Source organism: Sus scrofa, chromosome 6 (assembly GCF_054392235.1).
Source record: "Sus scrofa isolate SSC_HxYL_T2T_F1_AM1 chromosome 6, Sscrofa_HxYL_maternal_Yorkshire_Landrace_v2.0, whole genome shotgun sequence".
In the NCBI taxonomy this organism is placed as follows: domain Eukaryota; kingdom Metazoa; phylum Chordata; class Mammalia; order Artiodactyla; family Suidae; genus Sus; species Sus scrofa.
In genome coordinates, this window is record NC_139388.1 from 54,815,418 (window position 1) to 54,838,956 (window position 23,539).

Consider the following 23,539-nt stretch of genomic DNA (forward strand, 5'->3'; position numbering starts at 1 on the left):
ACCAAAAAAATAAAGCTTCTTGTAGAGTGAGCTTACATTGTATAGGAGAGGAGAATATGGAGATTGCAGAGACTTCCATAAGGAGAGAATGTGGAAGCTTCAGTTAAGTAATCAACAATAATGTCGGCATTGCCTAGGTCAGGAACAAAGTGTAAGCAAGACTGTATAGATGGAAACTTTGGGGATAAGGCAGAAAGTGAGAAGAAAGGGCAGTTGGGAGAGTTAAAGGGGCTGCAGGAGGAGATGCAAATTGATCAGAAGAGCTGTATGTCAGAGTTCCCACTGCGGTTCAGCAGATTACTGAGTGTCAGCTGCATCGGACACTGTCTCTGTGAGGACATGGGTCCCATCCCTGGCCTCACTCAATGAGTTAAGGATCCAATGTTGTTGCAAGCTGCGGCATAGGTCACAGATGCAGCTCAGATCCAATGGTGCCATGGCTGTGGTGTAGGCTGCAGCTGCAGCTCCATTTCGGCCCCTGGCCCAAGAACTTCTATATGCTCAGGTGTGGCCATAAAAAGAAAAAAATCAACCAAACAAAAAATGAAGAGCTGTATTTTGAGCTTGGAACAGAGGGAAAGTCAGATCATTATTTAATGGGCCCTGGCATGAAATTATGGTAATAGAACATCTTGTAGTGTCAATAACAGGGTTGGAACTGAAGTCAATTGTGCTGAAGTCATCATTTGGGGTACTTTGGGCTCCTGAGCTAAGATATTCATCCCTGTTGCTGTGCTGTCATCTGAGATTGACTTGTGGATAGAGACTTGAGTTGTGGTAGATGATGGAGACTCCTAAGGTGGGGTCTGGGCTAATGCCAAAACCTCAAGGCAAAGTTCTACATTTGAGAACTTACTGCAAGAGTAACTGAAAACCAAGATATGATCTGAGGCACATTTGACTATATGTCATATGTGGCCACATATGCATCACATGTAGACTATAAGTAGCTTTACAGGTACAGTTTTGTCTTCTGTCATTTTTGCCTGTGGTTGTTATTGAGTAAATACTTATGGGGAAGTTGTGAAGTGATTGAATACCCAAACATGTGTAGATGACAGAAGAGTTTGGCATTGAATTGGAGTAGGGTGAGTGAAAGGAAGCCCAAGGAGTTTGGCATTCAGCTGGGCTTCAATGTTCAGCACAAGTAGAGCCAGAATGTGCCACAATGACATACTTGTGCCTTTGATGTGTAGATCTCAGCATGCTGGGGATGCTTGTTTATTATGGTGTGAGTCATAGGTAATATCTGAGATCCTGTAGTGGCTCCCCCTTGCCATAATGGGCTTGAGCTAGAGCTGACATCCTATTTGAGGATGTTTGCACTGGGAATTTAAGATCTGCTTACACTTGTTGGAAGTCCTACACAATTGTAGGTGTGGGACCAGGTACCAAGACATATTTTCTGCAAAAAGAGATGTGCTAGCCAACCCTTAAAACTATCCTTTTGGGGAAGGATAGCAGGTTTGGTAAAGAGTTTTCTTGTAGCATATACAACAGCTTTTTTGGGGGGGGGGGGCATGGGTCCTCAATTCTCAATGGATTTCATTCTATCATCTGCCCTAGAACGGGGTGCCTTCTCAGTGGGTTGTCTCATGGCCTTTTCTGGTGACTCTTCCTCTTCTTATAAGGTTAGCAGTTCTATTAGACTAAGGCCCCAATCCAATGATCTCATTTAACCTTAATTACTCCCTTAAAGACCGTACCTCTTTAAAGATCCTACCTCCCTTAAAGATCCTGACCTATTTGTACAGTTACATTGGGGGTCAGGATTTCAACATATGAGAACTTACTGCAAGAGTGGTTAAAGACCAAGGTATGATCTGAGGCACATTTAACTATATGTCTTAGTGGCCACATATGAATCTTGGAGGACTCAATTTGGTCCGTAATAATGTGTGAATAGGAAATAGCCTCAAACAGCCCAATCTCTTTTTTTTTTTAATCATATATAATTCACATAACTTAATATTCACCCTTGTAAGTAATTTTTAGTTTTTTTTTTTTTTGGTTGTGCCCCCCCCCGCCAAGTTCCCAGGGCCAGGGATTGAAACCACACCACAGCAGCGACCCAAGCCCCTGCAGTGACTAACGACAGATCCTTAACCCATTACACCATGAGAAAACTGTGTTGTAATACGGTTTTAAACTAAAATGTTTTGACCAACAGTTCTGCTACGTAGATTTCCAATAGTGCAGCTCCCTGAGCCTTCATCTCTTGTGCATTCTTCAGAGAATCTTAAGTTCACCACTGGAGTCTGAAATAAATTTTCCAATAATATATTAACTGGGTTTGTGTTCCAATAGGCACAAAACAAGTAGTGGCTTAAACAACATACAATATATACTTTTAGGGTCGCAGCCGAAGCTCCGAGCTGTGTCTACCACTTACACCACAACTCACAGGCAATGCCCGATCCTTAACCTACGGAGAGATACCAGGAATCAAACCCACATCCTCATGGTTCCTAGTCAGATTCATTAACCACTGAGCCACAAAGGAAACTCTCCTAATATATCAGACTTCCCACTAGCCCCCAGTAGGAAACCATCTTACTGCTCAGGAGCTCCACAATAGAAACTTCGTCCCTAAGGGTATTGTGGGAACTGCAGTCCAACGTCTCCGAAGCGTCTCCAGTACTTCCGGTGGAGAAGGATGGGAACTCGGGCTGTGTTCTCCTCTGGTTTTCTGGGAAATGTAGTCCACAGTTCTGTGGCGACTCTTACACTTCCGTACAGGCGCAGCAGCGACAAGGGAATTCTGGGAAGGATATCCCTATCGTAGCCTGGGGGCGGGGTTTCAGTCACTTCCCTTCCGGGTGGTTTGGTTCTCGCCTTTTCTTTGGCTGTGGTGAGTTGCTTTCGCGTTTTGCGACTCTTCCCAACTTCCCCGGTTAGCGATCTAACCCAGCCATTAATTTTGTGTGGAAGCGCTGCGTCAGAGAGCGATGGCTTGAAGGCTGGGTCGTGGGCAGTGGTTCCTTTGGGCAGAGGCTGAGGGGTGGGAGGATTGTACCTGGCCTTGGACGGTCTCCAGGGCTCTCGCCTTGAGGGCGCACCTTCTTTGTCTCCCTCAGTAGAACACTGGGTGAATGGCTTAATTTTTTCTGTCTCTGATGCTTTCCTGTAAAATTGCAATGACATTACTACTCTTAAAAAAAAAAAATACTCAGCTGAGTGAATTTGAAGATTTAATTGGCTTTTTACAAAAGTTGATGTGTTGAGCAGCAACCAGTCTACTAGGTAGAAGGGTTATACAAAAAGGAAGACTTCGTTTAGGCAAAGAAATTAAGAAAAGAAAAGATTATTTTTAGGTCAGGCCGTCTTCTTTTTAGGGAGAAGGTTAGGGCTTTATCATGCAGGTTGCCTCTTCTTTGGGGAATAGAGAAGGACTTTGTAACAGATGACCTCATTAATGTCGACCATAAAATAACAACCTTAAGGCTACATTTCTGAGGAAAGAGGAAACTGCAGTTAAGTCTTGATTTGCTGTCGTTGAGGAGAAGAGAGGGCTAATGACTCCATTTGGGGCTTGTTCTTTCTTTTTTAACACTATTTTCCTAATACAGTGGTTTGAGAGTTAAATTAGGTAGTTTAAGTAAAAGTACTGATGGAGAAAACTTTTCACATATTGAGATGTGGGGACAGTCGTTTTGGCTTACACATGGCTGGGCCTGAACTTTGTGTGAGGTAAAGCAGCCTACCTCATGGCCTGTCAAATACACACAGCACATCTGCTTTAACCATTAAGGTAGAAAATATCCCTTTTAAAGATAAGGATAAATAACTCCCTTCCTGTGTAATCTTTTTTAACACTCCCTTGAAGATAAGCTTCCCTTCTCAGATGCTGTGCTCATGCTGTGTTGATGTATTTGTACTAAATCTGTCCCTTTTGAAATCTTGAAGGAATGTTCCTCTGTCATGATCGATATATATTCTTTGTGCTGATATAAGACTGTTCTGAAAATCATGCCTCAACAAAACAGTTCCTCAGAGCTACTGAGAGGCTGCCTCCCAGGCTATAGTCCTCAATCTGGCTCTAATAGAAGTCTTTCCTATTCCTTATTATAAATTGATTATTGGTTCTTTGCACTGACCATCTTAAAACAGTTTTGCCACATGGTACATGGTGGTCTCTTGTTACTCGTACTGTTTCAGTGGGGATGTGCTTTTAGTTCCCTGAAAGCCATGAATCCTAATGAGGTAAAAGCTCTAGCTGCAGTGCCCACTGATGCTTCTCTCTGATCCCCATAGGAAGCTAGGTAGTCCCAGATCCCTTCTAAAGACTTATCCCAAACCATTTCTGTCTAGAAAGGAGAAGGTTGGAGGAGAGTGCAGATATCTTTGATTTCTCAGGGATATAGACATAAGCCTGGTATTTCAGAGCCTTCTTTTCTTCCCCACACCTCTCAAAAGCATGTCTTTTTGCAGCACTGTCACTAAATGGTTATGTGTGAAAATTGTTGATATTTTCCAAACTATTTATGGTGAGTTGAAAACACCACGGCCTAACTTCTGCCAGCTATCATTTTTTTCTTGCCATTTTTTCCTTCATGTTTCTATAATAACTTCTTTTTGAAGAATTTGAGATTACACTAGACATGATATCTCTACATATTTGTGTATATTTTCTAATGTAAAAGGAAAAAATGTTGGATTTCTCCTGTGGCACAGCAGGTCACAGGGGAGCTCCAAACAGGCCACAGACCTGGTGTTGTCACTAGAGCGGCTTGGGTCACTGCTGTGGTATGGGTTTGATCCCTGGCCCAGGAACTTTCACATGCTGTGGGTGTGCCCCCCCCCCCGCCCCAGAAAAAAAGAAAAAAGAAAATGTTGCCTACTCTTCCTCTTCTGCAGGGACCAAGTCATTAGCCCCTGAAGTTGCCCACTGACTGCATCTAAGGGGGAATTCAGGATGGAGAAAACAGGAAGCATTCTATGCTTTGGAAAAGCAGCCCCTAGATAGTTAAGACACATATCTAAGGAAAACATAAATTAGTTTCACTGATGCTCAGTGGATAGGAGCCTCCTGGACTTCTTGGTCTCTGTAGGCATATAAATCAGATCCCATGGTACGCACCCAAGGGACATAGTGGACATTCTCTGGGTTTATTAAAATCTCATGTTTTCCAACCTGGAAATCTGAAGACACTGGATAAAGTCTTTTTTTTTTTCCCCTTTTCTAGGGCTGCTTCCCGTGGCATATGGAGGTTCCCAGGCTAGGGGTCCAATCGGAGCTGCAGCCGCTGGCCTACACCACAGCCACAGCCGCATCTGCGACCTACATCACAGCTCACAGCAATGCTGGATCCTTAACCCACTGAGCAAGGCCAGGGTTTGAACCTGCAACGTCATGGTTCCCAGTCGGATTCGTCAACCACTGCGCCACTACGGGAACTCCAACGGAGTCTTTACTTGCCCACATTTATGCATTCTTTGTCTCGTAGGAGGCAAGATCTAACACGAGATGGAAACTGTTCCAGAAAAAGAACTACATGAAGAACTTATTGCTGGCAAATCTGGCAACAAATTGCAAGTGACAGCCAGGTTAAGACTCCATGAAAAAAAGTTATCAGTTCCACCCCGACAAGGTGATTTTCCTAACTAGGTTGGAGCAGGCATATCTTGTCACAATTAAGAGGTTTCTCTCTCGAGTATAATTTGCAGTGGTCACTAAGTGTTGATCTACGACTGAAGCCTTTTCCACATTGCTCACGTGTGAATGGCTTCTCTACAGTGCAGGGAATCTCTGATGAGTTTGCAGACATGAACGCTGACGAAATTCATACTTAACATCATTTTCTCCCATGTGACATCTGATGAATGCAGAGTGCTAAACTGTCAAAGAAGTGTTTCCCACACTCCTGACATGTATGAGAATTCTCTCCTGAGTTTAACTGTTGATGAAGATCCAAGTTGGAAAAATCGCTGAAGAACGTTTACACTCATTTCCTTGGAAAGGTTTCTTAGGACTCATACTTCTTCCCTCACACATTACACCAACTCATCCCTATTAAGCGGGAGCTAGCTCATCTACATCCTGTTTGTCCTCATGTGGCCAGAGGGTGGCCAACACCTCAGCTCATCACTTGGGGAGCTGGCAACACTGGGGCAATGGAGCTGACAAACCCTTGCATTTCCACCATGCCGTACTATGTTTCCTTCATGGCCCTGCTCACTGGGCCAAGCTGTAAGGCAGATAACTGGTGCATTGTACTCTATTCCCATGGGATTGATAATCAGTGCATAATAACCCACTCCACCAGCATCTCCTTGGCAAGTTCTATTTATGGACATGTGGCTTGTGATTGGCAGTTGGTTCACTGCCAGTGGCATCTGTCCCAGAAGAATATAAAACTTTGTTCACTGAAGCTTCAGATATAATAGCAAATCTAATATTCATCGGGCATGTGCTAAAATGCTTATTTACTTCATCCAGGAACACACCAGAGGTTTGACAAGTTGGGCTTATTGTTTGTTGCAGTGAGACTACACCCATCAAGGGGAACCATGAGATGTCACAAAAGGGTGTCACAATCTATTCTAGGATTTGGGCTCTGGTCGGGTGTTTTGGGAGAGGGCCTAAGGAAACATGGCTCACTGTAGATTGGATGCTGTCAGAAAGTAGCAATTTGAAGACCTAGTAGCTCAAGTTTTTTATTTTGGGAGAGTAGCTGAGAACAAAGAAATCTTGGAATTCCTGTCATGGCGCAGCGGAAACAAATCCGACTAGGAACCATGAGGTTGCAGGTTCGATCCCTGGCCTGCTCTGTGGGTTAAGGATCTGGCGTTACTGTGAGCTGTGGTGTAGGTCATAGACTTGGCTTGGATCTGACGTTGCTGTGGCTCTGGTGTAGGCTGGTGGCTACAGCTCTGATTCAACTTCTAGCCTGGGAACCTCCATGCCATGGGTGCAGCCCTAAAAAGACAAACAAACAAAACAAAAAAAAAAACAAAAAAATGAGGAAAATCTCTAAGTGGTAAAGAAGTACCTCTCTTTTAGACAAGAGGGGCATGTTTGGCATTATACAAGTGGCACAGTGACCTTGTTTTTGTCTAAACAAAATTATAAAGGGTCCTTGTTTTGTCTCACTACCGTGGTCTCAGAGAAACTTCTTTGAGGATGATATTCTGATTGATGTCCCAAAGGAGAATAATGTTAGCCTAGTTGTGAGTGTCACACCAGCTTCCTAATGTCAGGGGCAGTTTTGCTTTCAACTCTCAGTTCATTCAGTGAAGCATTATATAGCCAACATTTGGAAAGAGATTTTCAGTGCTGATATTAGAAAATGTCTAGCCTATACTGAGTTTAACATGGGATTTCATTAAAAATGTATATGATGATACATATATGTATGTTTACAGGGAGAAAAAAAACTTACCTTCAAGGGGAAGGAGTCTAGGTGCTCCGCCCCCCCCCCATTTTACTTTATGCTATATTTAATTAGCTTTCAGTAACATGTGCTTTTATTTTTTTATTTTTTATTTTTTTGTCTTTTCTCCTTTTCTAGGGCTGCTCCCACAGCATATGGAGGTTCCCAGGCTAGGGGTCCAATCAGAGCTGTAGCTGCCATCCTACGCCAGAGCCACAGCAACACAGCAACACAGGATCTGAGATGCATCTGCAATCTATACCACAGCTCATGGCAACGCTGGATCCTTAACCCACTGAGCAAGGCCAGGGATCGAACCCGCAACCTCATTGTTCCTAGTCAGATTCGTCAACCACTGAGCCACGACAGGAACTCCAACATGTGTTTTTAAATTACTATTGTAATAAAGATACTTTAACCAGAAAATATAAAGGAAAAACTCTTAATACAAAACATCTTCCCTCACCAGTAGACTCCTCACTGCTCTAACATTAAATCATAGGCTTTGGGAGTTCCTGCTGTGCACAGGATTGGCAGTGTTTTGGGATTCCTGGCCCTGGCACAGAAGGTTTAGGATCCATTGTTGCTGTAGCTGCAGTTTTGATTGTAATTGCAGCTTGGATCTGATCCCTGGTTTGGGAACTCCATATGCCACAGGGTGGCCAAAAAAAAAACAACAAAAAAACAAATCATAGGCTTTGGGAGTCAGCCTTGGCATTGGGAGTCCAATGCCAAGATTTTCAGCCATTGTTAATGCCGTTAATTAAAGGTAAAGAAGTAGCCTTAGCCATTAATGTACTTTTTTTGTTTTGGTCTTTAGGGCAGAACCCTTGGCATATGGAGGTTCCCAGGCTAGGGGTCCAGTCAGAGCTACAACTTCTGCCTACACCACAGCCACAGCAGCGCAGGATCCAAGACTTGTGTGAAACCTACACCACAGTTCATGGCAATACCAGATACCTGACCCACTGAGTGAGACCCAGGGATTGTTTCTGCTGCACCGCAGTGGGAATTCCAACAATTTCTTAACTTCTCTGAAATTTAATGTTTTCACCTCCAAAGTAGGTATTGTAATAACCTCAATAAAGGAAAAGCAATTTTCCATAAAAACAGGCTCCCACTTTGGCCCTTTCAAGTTGTTTTTCCTGCCAAACCAGTGATACCACAGGGTCTGGAGTTGGGTTAATACCTTCTTCGTTCATTTTTCCACCCAAATCATTCTACCTCGCCTATTCTTTAGCCTTATACTGTCAGATTATACTCAAATTACTCTCCTTTTAATCACCTACCGTCCCCTAGTCATTCCTCAGTTAATTTTTTGAAGGTTTTATCTCCTCACTTCCTCCCCCGCCCCCCCTCCCGTGCCAACAATACTGCTGCCATAATTGGGAGGATTTCTACTTCAAAAAGTCGTGTCTGTGGAATACCTTCGCGGGACGACTCAGGAGCAGACTCTTACTACCACCACGGAAGTCGGGACTGTGGGATTCTTTCCGCCCTGGCATCCTGGGAAGTGGAGGCAAGAAACTTCCTGCGCCCCCAACACGTCTACCTGGAAGGTGAGACTCCCGATGGTTTTCCTTGGTATTCTAGGAAGTGTAGTCCAGATGCTCCGCGTAGTCGCTTGCACTTCCGTGGGCGTGGGTGGGAGGAGGGTGGTGCCTGGTGCATTCTGGGAAGTGTAGTCCAGATCCTCTGCGCACCAATTGCACTTCCGGGGGTCTGATGCATTCTGGGAAGTGTAGTCCAGCCGCTCCGCGAACTCGTAGGCACTTCCGTTCCCCGAGTGTTAGTTTGCTGGTGTTTTCTGTGGGGGCGGTGCGTCAGTTCCGAGTCTAGCTGGCCCTTCTGAACTTCCTGGATGTTTGCTCGGGAGCCGCAAGGACTTGACAACAGATTTAGGGGAAAAGAATCTTTGGCGGAGAGCACAGGTACCCAGGCGCAAGGACAGCGGTGTGTATTCCCTACTCAGAGCCTCTGTGCATTGAGAGTCGTCTCTTTACCCAGATAGGGCACGAACTCTAATTGCGTATCCCCAGGATTGAGAGTTCTCCTGCTCTCAGCTCGCCCAGTCCGCCTCCCTACACTTTTCACGCACCCTTCTGTTTCCTTGCGTTGGGAGTTAATCTCCTGGTGCCTCTTGTTGCTTTTCTTTAAAATATTAGGATATTAGGACTTTCCTGATACAATCGTTTGGGGACTTAAAAGAGATGGTACAAATTGACGTCTTAACTAGTACCTGGCACGTAGTGAATTAACATCTCTTCTTGATGTTAATTTACCCTGGAGCGGTTAGGTCCCCGGGTTAGGGTCAGAGATCCAGCTTCAGTGATTCTTGCCCTTCTGTCTTTGCCTGTGTGATGCTGGATAATCCCGGACCTATTCTGACTTTTTTGGAGGGAAAGGTGAGGATTGCTTCCAGATTGCTTGAAGGGAGGGGAGGCTTTAACTTTAATCAGAGACGGGGACTCGATCGTCGCATTCCACAGCGTTCTTTCTTTCCCCAGCGTGATTTCTCAGAAAGGGCTGCACTGAGGTAGAAGGAGTGACTCCTGGGCTACTGAGAGCAATGCCCGGAGTAAATGAAACTTGACATCCTTTTTTTTTTTTCCAATGGTGGGCACATCAATCAGAGGATATATAGAACGTGTAATTGGACATGGGTATTGTTGGTAATTAACTTCAGATTTCTGGCTGCGAAGCAGTGGGTTAAGAATCCGTAGTTGCCGCAGCTGCAATCCCTGGCTCAGAACGAGGGTGCGGCCGTAAAATAAAATTTTAAAAAACTAACTTCGATGATGAGGGCTTTGCACAAGTAAGTATATTATGCCACATCATGGCTCCGTGAAGAAACATTGCATTTTCCCTATTCTGTAAAATGGGATTGAGACCTAGGGAGCTGTACATTATTTGCACATAGTCACCCACCAAGTAGGAGGCCAAGTTGGGGTTGGAATTCAGGCAGCCTGAGTCCAGAGCTTGAGTTCAGAATCTCTTGGATGTAATTCTCCTTAAGCCTTAGGAACTAGGTGGAATCAGGCACCCTAGCTAGGACTTGGTTGTGAGGGACCTTAAAATCTAATCAAATGGGCTTAGACTTTTCAGTGAGTTTTTACAAACTTTATCAACTATTTTGTTTTGCTTGGTTTTCTGGAGTTTTTTGTGGAATTTTTTTTTTTTTTTTCATTTTAGGGCTGAGTCCATAGCATATGGAGGTTCCCTACACAGCAACGCAGGATCCTCAACCCACTGAGTGAGGCCAGGGATTGAACCCGCAACCTCATGGATCCTAGTCAGGCTCATTAACTGCTGCCACAAAGGGAACTCTTGTTTTGCTTGTTACAAATGATATTTCTTTTTTTGTCTTTGTTTTGTATTTTTATCTTGTATTTTTTTGGCTGTGGCATTCGGAAATTCCAGGGCCAGGGATTGAATATGCCACAACTGTGGCCTGAGCCACTGCAGTAGCAACACTGGATCCTTAGCCCACTGTGCCACCAAGGGAACTCCCAAATACTTTTTTTTTTTTTTTTGTCTTTTTGTCCTTTTTTAGGGCCACACCCACGGCATATGGAGGTTTCCAGGCTAGGGGTCTAGTCAGAGCTGTAGCTGCCGGCCTACACCAGAGCCACAGCAATGCCAGATCTGAGCCGCGACTGTGACCTACACCACAGCTCATGGCAACACAGGATCCTTAACCCACTGAGTTAGGCCAGGGATCAAACCTGCAACCTCATGATTCCCAGTCGGATTCGTTTCTGCTGCGCCACGACGGGAACTCCCTGAATACTTCTTATTCTTGTAGAACTGTATCATTGTGGAATATTCAGGAATTACAGAAACATGAGAGAAAACAGTTTTTTTAATTTACTCATTCATTCAGGGTGCAAAGATAGCAGCTGTGGAGTTCCCATTGTGATTCAGCAGTATTGAACCTGACTAGTATCCATGAGAATTTGCTTTTGATCCCTGGCCTCACTTCGTGGGTTAAGGATCCAGCATTGCTGTGGCTGTGGTATAGGTCGGCAGCTAAAGATCTGATTCCACCCCTCGCCTGGGAACTTCCATATGCCTTGGGTGTGCCCCTAAAATGACCAAAAAATTAAAAAAAAATTTTAAGATAGTAGCTGTTAAGTTTCTAATGCATTTCTGTTTAGTGGGGTTTTTTGTATATTTGTTTATAAAAAAACATTTTTTTGTTGTTGCACCCACAGCATATGGAAGTTCCTGGGCCAGGGATGGAATTCAAGCTGCAGCTGTGGCCTGTGCCACAGCTGTGGCAAGTCTGGATCCTTAACCCATTGTGCCACAGCAGGAACTTCTACAAATTTTTATCATACCTTTCTTATTTGTTTTAATTATGGCAATTTCCAAATACTGACAAGAAAGAGTGAACTAATGAACTTCCATCGTGATCATCCTTACTATTTTTGTTATTATTGTTATTCCTATGATTATTTCCTGATTTTAAAAAATGTTTTATTTTTATATAGTTTTAGATCTATAGAAAAGTTGCAAAAATTGTGTAATAGCATAAGGACCTTACCCAAATTTACCGGTTGTTTACATTTTGCCTTTCTGCTCTTTGGCTCCATCAGCCAAATAACACCAGCAATGTACCTGTATTCAGTGACAGCTTATCTTAGCTTTCTGCATGAAGAAAGCCCACATACCATGGGTAATCAGGAGGTGTCTTGATAAGAGGGATTTAAGAAAGGCTGATAATAGGATTTTAGCATCACAATGGTAATTTAGACGTTATACGAAAGAGCAGTGTTCATCTATTAGATATCTATTAAGTTATTACTAATCATAGTTAATAGGCAACACAAGATAATGCCAGATAGCCTATTAGATAACATACTGCTCTATGATTCACAGTCTTGTATTATTCTGTTTGTCATGAAAAGTTTTCATACCCAGTTTTACCCTCAGTTCAAAGGCCAACTCTATGCCTTGCCTTAAGTTCTATATTTTTTTATAAACTTTTTATACATGTTTATCATATTTTTCTCAATGTTGTTCTTTAATGTAGAATGATTCCACAGCCTTTTTTTGTTGTTGTTTTCCATATTTCTGGGGAGTCTAGAGGCAAGTTATTTTGGAGAAAGTCCTTCATTTGAGGTTCATCTGATATACTCCATGTTTAGGTTCATTATGTACTGTTGGCAGGGATTCTGCAGAAGTGGTCAGGTGTCCTGTTCTTGTCACTGCCACATAGTAGGAGCCAGAGGATGTCACTTCGCCCCTGTATTGGAGAACTCAACTTTGTTCACTAGGCTGAAGGGATGGATATCTGTCAGATTTCTCCATTGTAAAGTTACTCTTTTTTTTTTTTTTGAAATTAATAAAGCTTTCTTTATGGGGAGTTATATTTATTAGTGGACATTCTACTATAAAGAGAAGTTTCCCTTCCTCCTCTGCTTATTTATTTGTTTAAATATAAATATTAGTAAGGGCTCAGAACCCATAAATTAGTTTGGATGATTTATTTTATTATTATTATTATTATTACTATTATTTACTATTATTACTATTATTATTATTATTATTACTATTATTACTATTATTATTACTATTATTTAGGGCCATATTTGCAGCACATGGAAGTTACCAGGCTACAGCTGCCAACCTGCGCCATAGCCACAACAACCTAGGATCCGAGCTGCGTCTGCAACCTACACCACAGCTCATGGCAACACTGGATCCTTAACCCACTAAGTGGGGTCAGGAATTAAACCTGCATCCTCATGGATACTAGTCAAGTTCATTACCACTGAGCCACAACAGGAACTCCCATATTATTATTATTTTTCAGTGGCCGCACCCATGGCATATGGAAGTTCCCAGGCTACAGATTGAATTCAAGCTGCAGCTTGGGCAACACTGGATCCTTAACCCCCTGTGCCGGGCCAGGGACTGAACCTCCCCCTCTGCAGCAATCTGAGCTGCTGAAATTGGATCATTAACCCATTGAGCCATGGCAGGAACTCCTAGTTTTACTAATTTAAATGACCTGTAGATTAGCAAACGTTTACTTTTACCAGCTTGAGGTATATTGTACATACCATAGAATTCACTCATTTCAGGCACACAAATCAATGATTCTTAGTAACTTTGCTAAAGTAATTTTTAGTACTATCCCCATAATTCAGCTCGGAACATTTTCATTTTCCTACCCGGATTCCTCAGAGACCCAGGCTACCACTAACCTACTTTCTGTCTCCATAGATTTGCCTATTCTGGACATTTCATATAAATGGAATCATGCGCTATGTAGGCTTTTGTTTGTCTACTTTTGCTTTCCACAGTGTTTGCATGGTTCACCCATGTTGTAACATAATCAGTATTTCATTCATTTTCATTGCTGCATAATATTCCATTGTGTGGAGAAGCTAGTTTGTCTGTTCACACTTTGGCCAACATTTCGGTTGTTTCCAGTTTTAGGTTACTATGAATAATGCTGCTGTGAGCATTCTGTGCACATTCACAAGAACGTCTGTGTGGGTGAGTGGTGTTCCTAGCCACTCTTTCCTGTCTTTCTTCCGCCTTCCCATACACTCTGCCAGGCACAGTTCTGATCTCCCAGGATCTATGTAACTCAGGACTGTGCCCATCCCCAGACGGAGGAGGAAAAATGACCTCGGTCAAGGTGAGTAGGGCCCGCCTTTCCCGATTTTGAACTTCCATCTCATGGCTAAGATTGTTGCATGTTCTTCTTTGCGAGACTCAAGCAGAACAGGCATGGGAGGGCCCATCTGCTCCTGGTTCTTTTTTTGTCCCTTTTGAGTTTTCTTTGCATTTGTTTTTAGTTTTTATTTTATTGTAGTGTTATTTATTTTATGAAGTAGAAAAATTACTAAAAATGAACAGCTCTGCCACTTTACTACTTCTCTGCAGACAAATTGTCTGTTTTCATTTTCTCTTACTCTTTTCCTCACATTCATAACTTATTCATGGTATCCAGCTAATTTAATTAATTAATTAATTCATTTATTTATTTTGCTCTTTAGGGCTGCACCCACACCATATGGAAGTTCCCAGGCTAGGAGTCGAATTGGAACTACAGCTGCTGACCCACAGCACGGCCACAGCAACACAGGATCCAAGCTGTGTCTGCGACCTGCACCACAGCTTACAGCAGCGCCAGATCCCTGACCCACTGAGCAAGGCCAGAGATTGAACCCATATCCTCATGGATACTAGTTGGATTCATTTCCTTGGCACCACAATGGGAACTCCCTGATTTAATTTAATTTAATTTTTTTAAGTTTTTTATTTTAAAATAATACTTAATTGAAGTACAGTTGTTTTACAATGTTGTGTCAGTTTCTGCTGTAATATCCAGCTAATTTTAAATTTGACTGCTTTTCTTTAATATTATATAATGTTCATTTTTTTGTGAGTACATCCCATTTGCCATTGATTTGATACACCTGTTTGCTTTTATTTTATTTTGTTTTTTACTTTTTTGTAACTTTTTGTTTTTAACTACTTCCCACCTACCCATAGATATTTAAATGGTGTAGGAATTTGTTTTAAGCAACCCAGCAGTGACAGTTTTCTTCCACAAAACCTCCCCCCCCCAAATCATTCCTGAAAAGTCTGTCAAGTTTTTGTCATTACTAGTCTATTGTCCTGTGAGCGCAATGTAGAAAGAAGACACAGTACATTCGATCTGTTGACTGTTTTCTGGCTATAATATCTGAGAAATCTGCAGATTAAGTTTCTCAAAATCCAGACTCACTTTCCACCCATCTTTTTGACCTTCTTGGTGCTGTCCCTTTTCAGGTGGCCTTTGATTTTAAGATTGAGGTGGCATGTATTTGGTGTTGTAGGAGGCAGTGACCTTCAAGGATGTGGCCGTGGTCTTCACAGAGGAGGAGCTGGGGCTGCTGGACCTCACCCAGAGGAAGCTGTACCAGGAAGTGATGCTGGAGAACTTCCGGAACCTGGTCTCAGTGGGTGAGGATGAGCGCCCTCTCTAACCGAAAGTCAGCTCCTTGGTTTGGCTTCATGTCCTCAGGTGTTGAAGGCTTTGGGGATCTTGAATTTTTATTTATTTATTATTTTTAGCAATTTATTTATTTATTTATTTATTTATTGGCCACACTTTTGGCATATGGAAGTTCCCGGGCTAGGAATTGAACCCATGCCACAGCAGTGACCTGAGAGCCACTGCAGTGACAACACCAGATCCATAACCTGATGAGTCACAAGAGTACTCCATCACACATCTTTGTTTTTCTTTTTTGGCTGCCCCTGCAGCATATGGAAGTCCCTGGGCAAGTGATCCAATTCAAACTGCAGCTATGACCTGCACCACAGCTGTAACAAAACTGGATCCTTAACCCACTGCACCACAGCAGGGACTCCTGTCATACAACTATTTTTAAGGGTCATATGACCATAAATTACATTAGCCATCAAGAAAGACATACCTAGTAATATTTTTCCATGCTTCCACTCTTGGAACCTATTTTTCCATTTCAACAGTGTTTAATTAAGGACTAGGTTAACTTTTCCAACCAAAGTTTTCAATTTTTTATTTGTTTCTTTTTTTGTGTGTAGAAGTTCCTAGGCCTGGGATCGAACCTATGCCACACCTGTAACCAGAGCCACAGTAGTGACAAAGCTGGATCCTTAACTCATTGAGCCACAAGGGAACTCCTCAAGGTTTTTCTCTTTTAATATGAGCCATGGCAAGGACCATGTCCCTTGGAGTTCTCTTGTAACGTAGCAGGTTAAGGATCTGATGTTTTCACTATAATGGCTCAGGCATGGGTTTGATCCCTGGCCTGAGAACTTCCACATATTGAGGCTGTGACTGAAAAAAAAAAAAGAAGAAAAAAGAAAGAAACGTCCTTTGTTTGTAACCAGAATCCACATTTCACGTGTTGGTGATTTCTGTGTATCACTTTCGTAGACATTTCATGGGATGACCTCTTTTCTGTTGGTGATGAAGCTCTGATAGTTTCTATCCTGGTTCTTTTTTCTGAATGCTTATTATAGGCTTTTAGGTTTATTTCATAGCTCACTAGAGAGCTGGAGTTTTCGATTTGAAGAACTGGTGTGATAAGCTATTTTATTTCCTGCCAGAGTTTTCCTACATTGCATTTTCGAAGAGACAGTCCAAAAGCTTCAGCAGGAACCAGCAATGGTCTCTCTTGCTTTCTTTTCACCCTAAAGGATTCTGGCCACCTTTGACTTTTTTCTTCCTTTTAGGGCTGCACCTGTGGCATATGGGAGTTCCCCAGCAAGGGGTCGAATCAGAGCTACAGTTTCCAGCCTTTGCCACAGCCACAGCAATACTGGATCCAAGCTGTATCTGTGACCTCTGTTGCAGCATGCAGCAACCCAACTTGAACCCACTGAGCAAGGCCAGGGAGCGAATCCACATCCTCATGGATACCAGTCGGGTTCTTAACCTGCTGAGCCACAATGAAGACTCCATCTTTGATATTCTTATTAACAGCATGTTTGTTGTATCCCTGTCTTTGGGACAGCTTTTCAGCTTCTCAGCAAAACTTACTTCTCTGTCCCTTTGTTATTTCAAATAACTTACTTGAAAGAAATGTTTTCCTCCTAGGACTTGACTTAAACTCTCATTAAAAAAGTCAAACTGGGACTCATTTATTCATTGAACATGCATTTGTAGAGGATTCACTGTACTCCAGACTTGATTCTGGACAGTGGTTATGAGGAGGAAAGTGTAAAATACGTTCCATGTATCAAGTGTGAAATACTTCCTGCTTTGATGCTGCATTATGGTGGGAAAGACACATATTAAACAACAAATGGGAGTTCTCATGTGGCTCAGTGGGTTAAGGATCCAGCATTGTCACTACAGCAACTCTGGTCACTGCGGCTTGGGTTCAGTCCCAGGCCCAGGAACCTCCACATGCCATGAGTGGAGCCAAAACAAAGCACAAATGACTTAGTGTGTTATGTGGGGAAAAGTGCTGTGTAGAACAGGTTCAAGGATTATGGAATGGCCAGGGGTAGATCGAGTGAGGACAGGGTTGATTATTTTACACTGGGTGGTAAAGAGGCCTAGTTGGTGGGCTGCTATTGAGCTGAGGCCTAAAAGACATGTGGAGCCATCTGTGGGTCTGTCTGCCAAGTCTTCCTGGCAGAATCTAACTCCCATTCTAGGGTTGGCTTTCAGAGTTTATACTGTGTCTTCATCTTCCTTCTCCCAGGGTCTGGTTTTGCATAAAAGGTTACCTTCTATGTTTTCACTTTTTTCCTTAGAAGTCTGAATTAGTATCAGGTTTTAGAACAGTGTGTGTTACCTGTTCAACTTTATTTCCCTTTTTTCCTACTGAAGAACACGTGCCAGTGGGAGCTAAAGTTCCATTCTCTGCTTTCACTGTGTTTTTTTCAGTGTGTGACTAGATATTTGCTCCCAGACCAGCCAGTCATTCTAGCCATTCTAGTCACCTCATTAAAGTAACTTTCCAATAAGATGACATAAGGCAGAGTTATAGGGAGGCTGTTTATCATATGTCTCCTGGATCAAAAGAGGAGGCAGCTTTAAAGGGAGGAGAGTGAATTTCTCTTTTGTAAAAATTTCATCACAAGTACTTGCTTTTTTTTTTTTTTTTTTTTTAAAGACTGTTTTGGGAGTTCCCGTCGTGGCGCAGTGGTTAACGAATCCGACTAGGAACCATGAGGTTGCGGGTTCGGTCCCTGCCCTTGCTCAGTGGGTTGACGATCCGGCGTTGCCGTGAGCTGTGGTGTAGGTTGCAGACGCGGCTCGGATCCTGCGTTGCTGTGGCTCTGGCGTAGGCCAGGGGCTACAGCTCCGATTCAACCCCTAGCCTGGGAACCTCCATATGCCGCGGGAGCGGCCCAAGAAATAACAACAACAAAAGACAAAAAGACAAAAAAAAAAAAAAAAAAAAGACTGTTTTGATGGTCAACAGGGACCTTCTGTATAGCACAGGGAACTCTATTCAGTACTCTGTGATGGAGTTCCCGTCATGGCACAGCAGAAAAGAATCTGACCAGGAACCACGAGGTTGCAGGTTCGATCCCTGGCCTCGCTCATTGGATAAAGGATCTGGCATTGCTGTAAGCTGTGGTGTAGGCCAGAGATGAGGTTCAGATCCTGCATTGCTGTGGGTATGGCGTAGGCTGGCAGCTGTAGCTCTGATTAGACCCCTAGCCTGGGAACCTCCATATGCTGCAGGCAAAACCCTATAAAGCACACACACACAAAAATACTCTGTGATAATCTATATGGGAAAAGAATCTGAAAAGGAATGAATATGTGTGTACGTATAACTGAATCACTTTGCTGTACAACAGAAATTAACACAACATTGCAAATCAACTAATCTTCAATAGAAATTTTTAAAAAGAAAAAAATGGTTGTTCTCCTGTGCCATGGGTTAAGGATTCAGCATTGTTACTGCAGTGGCTTCGGCCATTGCTCTGGTATGGTTCAGTCCCTGGTCTGGAAACTTCCACATTCTGTGGGCATGGCTAAAAAGAAAAAAAGAAATAAAATTTTAGAAGCCTGTTTTTTTAAGAACAGTTTGGGGTTCACAGCAAAATTGAGAGGAAGGTACAGAGATACCCCATATATCCATCCCCTGCCCTCCCCACACCCACAGCCTCTTACATTACTGACATGCCCCACCAAATACAACTGATGAGCCTGCATTCACACATCACTATCATCCAGAGTCTGTACTTTACATTAGGGTTCACTCTTGGTGGTGTACATTTTATAGATTTGCACAAATGTGTAACACCATGTATCCATCATTACAGTATCATACAGAGTATTTGCACTACCTTAAAATCCCCTTTGCTTATTTATCTCTCCCTCCTCCAGCCCTTGGCAAACACTGACCTTTTGACTGGCCCCATATTTTTGCCTTTTCCACACATCATATATTTGGACTCATACAGTATGTAGCCTTTTCAGATTGAGTTCTTTCACTTAATAATATGCATTTACATTTCCCCCATATCTTTTCTTGGCTTGATCGCTCATTTCTTTTTAGCACTGAATAATATTCCACTGTGTGAAGGAACCACAATTTATTTAATCACTCACCTACTAAAGGACATCTTGGTTGCTTTCAAGTTTTGCTTTAAAGAAAAGTTACTGCTTTTCCTTAAAGTTCTAGTTGATCATATTTTATTATTTGTGTAACTTTTCTGCCTACATTGTTCTTTTTTTTTTTTTTTTTTTGGCCATGCTCTTGGCATGTGGAAGTTCCCAGGCCAGGGTTACACCTATGTCACAGCTGCAGCAGTGCCAGATCCTTAAACTGCTGCACCTCATGGGAACCTCAATATTCATTTTTTTTTATTGAAGTATAGTTGATTTACAGTATTGTGTTAGTTGCAAGAATACAGCAAAGTGATTCAGTTATATGTATGTGTGTATATTCTTTTTCAGTTTCTTTTCCCTTATAGTTCATTTCAAAGTATTGAAAGAGTTCCCAGTGCTACACAATAGGTCCTTGTTGATTATCTATTTTATACATACAGTAGTGTGTATGTGTATATGTCTATGTAATTAAGTTTTTGACATCTAACTAACACCTAACATAGGAAACTTGTTGTGCACTAATGGGTTCGGTATACTTAGCAGATTTGAGCCAGCTGGACCACTTCTTGGTTCCCACTGGCATGCAAATCAGAGTACATGACACACAATGAAAGAAACAAGACAGACTGAATGTTCCCTGGATTTATTCACATCTTGCACTCTCGCCTAAATGTAAAGTCTTGAAAACACTGAAAGGAGCCTTCAGTTATCCTTATCCCTTCTTTGTCCTTATAGGAGGCAAGATCCAACATGAGACAGAGACTGTTCCAGAAGCAGGACCACATGAAGATCTTTCCTGCTGGCAGATCTGGCAACACATTGCAAGGGACTTAACCAGGTGTCAAGACTCCATGATGAAAAGTTCTGAGTTCTGCAAACATGGTGACGCACCTAGCCAGGTTGGGGCAGGACTGTCTATAATTCACACAGGCTGGAAACCTTATCAGTGTAATGAATGTACAGAATCTTTCAGTGATGTCTCCAAATTTGATTTTCACCAGCAAATACATTCTGGAGAAAAGTCTCATACATGTAGTGAATGTGGGAAAAGCTTCTGTTACAGCTCAGCCCTTCGAATTCATCAGAGAGTTCACTCTGGAGAGAAACGTTATAAGTGTGATGAGTGTGGCAAGGAATTCAGTCAGAATTCACAGCTGCAAACTCATCAGAAAGTCCACACTGTAGAGAAGCCATTCAAATGTGAGCAGTGTGGGAAAGGCTTCAGCCGTAGATCAACACTTACTGTTCATTGTAAATTACACTCAGGAGAGAAGCCTTATAATTGTGAGGAGTGTGGGAGGGCCTTCATTCATGCTTCACATCTTCAGGAACATCAGAGAATCCACACTGGGGAGAAACCATTCAAGTGTGATATATGTGGTAAGAACTTTCGCCGTAGATCAGCACTTAATAGTCATTGTATGGTCCATACAGGGGAGAAACCATATAAATGTGAGGACTGTGGGAGGTGTTTCACTTGTAGCTCAAATCTTCATATCCATCAGAGGGTCCACACAGGAGAGAAACCTTATAAATGTGAGGAGTGTGGTAAGTGCTTCATTCAGCCATCGCAATTTCAGGCCCATAGGAGAATCCATACAGGAGAGAAACCATATGTATGTAAAGTGTGTAGTAAAGGCTTCATTTATAGTTCAAGTTTTCAAGCCCATCAGGGAGTCCATACAGGAGAGAAACCTTTTAGATGCAGTGAGTGTGGGAAGAGCTTCAGGATGAAAATCCATTATCAAGTTCATCTGGTGGTTCATACAGGAGAGAAACCCTACAAATGTGAGGTATGTGGGAAGGGCTTCCGTCAGAGTTCATATCTTAAAATCCATCAGAAAGCCCACAGCATAGAGAAACCTTACAAGTGTGAGGAGTGTGGGCAGGGCTTCAATCAGAGTTCACGACTTCAGATCCATCAGCTGATCCACACTGGCGAGAAACCATACAAATGCGAAGACTGTGGAAAGGGGTTCAGTCGTAGAGCAGATCTTAAAATTCACTGCAGAATCCACACAGGAGAGAAACCCTATAGTTGTGAAGAGTGTGGGAAGGTCTTCAGTCAGGCATCTCACCTTCTGACCCATCAGAGAGTCCACAGTGGAGAAAAACCATTCAAATGTGAAGCATGTGGGAAGAACTTCAGTCGGAGTTCACACCTGCAAGCCCATCAAAAAGTCCACACTGGAGAAAAGCCATATAAATGTGAGGAGTGTGGGAAGGGCTTCAAGTGGAGCTTGAACCTCGACATGCATCAGAGGGTTCATACAGGAGAAAAACCGTATAAATGTGGGGAGTGTGGGAAGCACTTCAGTCAGGCCTCAAGTCTTCAGCTTCACCAGAGCGTCCACACTGGAGAGAAGCCATACAGATGTGATGTGTGTGGGAAAGTCTTCAGTCGGTCTTCCCAGCTTCAGTATCACAGACGAGTTCACACAGGAGAGAAACCTTACAAGTGTGAGATGTGTGAAAAGAGCTTCAGCTGGCGCTCCAACCTTGTAAATCATCACAAAGTCCATACTGGGGATGCATTTTATGAAAACGATGAGAGTGGTAAGAACATCAAGGAACTGTCAGAGGAAAGAAGTTCTGCAAGATGATGTTTTAAGAACAGTCATGTGCAGCCTGAGTTCTTGTAACTGTCAGGTCTGATAGAGAAAATATTTTGGGTTAGTGGGTGTTGAAGCAGTTATTTTCATCAGACCGCACAACAGAGAACCCTTCTGAGTGGTGCAGTAAGGGCGGCTGCATTCAGAACTTGACATTTATCAGATGTCACTTAGGAGATGGTACCTAGAAAGGAAAAGAGTTTGGCCTTTAACGGAAGTGTGAGGATGGGCTGTCAGAATCAATATTCACTAGAATGTGAGCTCCATGAGGCAGGGACTTGGCAGCTGGATCTACACAACCTTAACCTTGAATAGCGCAAATGGGTATGCCCAGTACTTGTATGTTAAATAAACCAAAAGGGGGAAGTGTACAGTATGTGAAAATTGTATCCAGAGGAGGAAAACTGCAAAGTGAAATTGATTCAGGAAATGAACATTTATTGAAATGCAGAAAACATTCAATATTACAATCTGCAGTATTAATATAAGTGTGGGGTGTTAGCCTATTGTAATTGGCTCCTTGCCTTCCAGAGCCTCTGTTCTCAAGTTGGGTTATTCAAGGCCTTCTCTAGTTTTCCAAGGATTGTGTCCAGTTTAAATTGAACTATTTTGTGATTTTTTTTTTCTGACAGTACAAATTGAAAAAATGTTACTACTGTTGCAACAATAGGTGACTGCATATTATACAATTGATTTTTTTTTTGTCTTTCAATGTTAAGGCAGGGTTTACTGTAACACTTTGAAGGTGTCAGGAAAATTGCTTGTCAATAACAAAAAATGTTCTTAGTCGACCTTGAATTTGTAATTGACTTCTAATTCACTGCATTTTCATCCATACTTTGAAATGTTTGCCTTCTAATTACTGTAGCATTTCTTCTGTGAAACCTTCTCAGGTAGGGGCTATGTTATATTCTTCCCCCACAGCCACAAAGCAAATACCTAGAAAACTTGTGGGAATTTGATAAAATTATCAAATGTATTATTGAGGCAAGACTGACATTTATATGCTTTTCGCTCTTGGTAGCTTGGTTTCAGGAAAGGAGTACCTTTCAGAATATATGTTGTACTGTACATCTTTTACCTGGAAATCATAAAATTGGATATTACGGTTATAGATTAAAATACCAAAAAGATGAGCACCACATTAGTGATATCACTGAATCTTTTTTCATGGAAATAGGTATACATCTATAGGAATTTGAATTTTGATATACTCCTATATTAATCTGAAGCCATTAAAATTATGGAAGATATCTGTAATGGCAGGAGAAATACATAACATGAGCTTTGAGAGGTCACAGATTATAGTTTTCATAGTGTAATCAGCCATAAGTTTTTGTGAGTTTGTGTGTATGTGTACATTTGTATGTGTACACACATAAGGTCATGTGTAAAGGGATGCTCTTTGATAGTGGTTTTCCTTGGCAAGGAGGAATATTTTGTGGTATTTTTCTTTTTTTTTTTTTTTCCTTTTTTTAATTTTT

At 42.3% G+C, this 23,539-nt stretch overlaps 2 protein-coding genes and 1 long non-coding RNA gene across 9 annotated transcripts in view; 2 read left to right on the forward strand and 1 right to left on the reverse strand.

The window, feature by feature from the left end:
- The window catches only part of ZNF45 (zinc finger protein 45), a 48,567-nt gene extending 42,160 nt beyond the window's left edge, over positions 1–6,407 (forward strand). Inside the window, exon 7 of the mRNA XM_084961034.1 lies at positions 5,448–6,407. Coding sequence (XP_084817160.1) covers positions 5,448–5,461 — 14 coding nt within the window. The 3' untranslated portion in view covers positions 5,462–6,407. The remainder of the gene's footprint in view (positions 1–5,447) is intronic.
- Positions 577–9,030, reverse strand: LOC110260999 (uncharacterized). Its single transcript, XR_002344679.2, has 3 exons — positions 8,801–9,030; positions 2,558–3,124; positions 577–2,258 (listed from the first exon to the last, which is right to left on the reverse strand). It is a non-coding gene; the product is annotated as an uncharacterized LOC110260999 (long non-coding RNA).
- On the forward strand, positions 8,792–23,199 carry LOC146402382 (uncharacterized). 7 transcript variants are annotated; one of them, XM_084961041.1, is made up of 4 exons: positions 8,792–8,932; positions 13,815–13,880; positions 15,212–15,338; positions 20,179–23,199. In XM_084961041.1, exons 2-4 carry the CDS (start codon positions 13,827–13,829, stop codon positions 22,044–22,046), a joined length of 2,049 nt encoding a protein of 682 aa, XP_084817167.1. In that variant the 5' UTR covers positions 8,792–8,932; positions 13,815–13,826; the 3' UTR covers positions 22,047–23,199. The 7 variants fall into 7 exon arrangements, with proteins under 7 accessions (XP_084817167.1, XP_084817166.1, XP_084817169.1 ...); XM_084961040.1 differs by lacking the exon at positions 8,792–8,932 and adding an exon at positions 9,194–9,778; XM_084961043.1 differs by lacking the exon at positions 8,792–8,932 and adding an exon at positions 9,194–9,326 and having other exon boundaries at positions 13,815–14,025.
- The last annotated feature ends 340 nt before the right edge of the window (positions 23,200–23,539 follow it).

Excerpts from the sequence above, each read along its gene's own strand:
- LOC146402382 (XM_084961041.1), top strand. The coding sequence starts at position 13,827 with ATGAATAATGCTGCTGTGAGCATTCTGTGCACATTCACAAGAACGTCT. Across the intron at positions 13,881-15,211 it reads TCACAAGAACGTCTGTGTGG|GAGGCAGTGACCTTCAAGGA; the intron begins GTGAGTGGTGTT and ends TTGGTGTTGTAG. Across the intron at positions 15,339-20,178 it reads CCGGAACCTGGTCTCAGTGG|GAGGCAAGATCCAACATGAG; the intron begins GTGAGGATGAGC and ends TTGTCCTTATAG.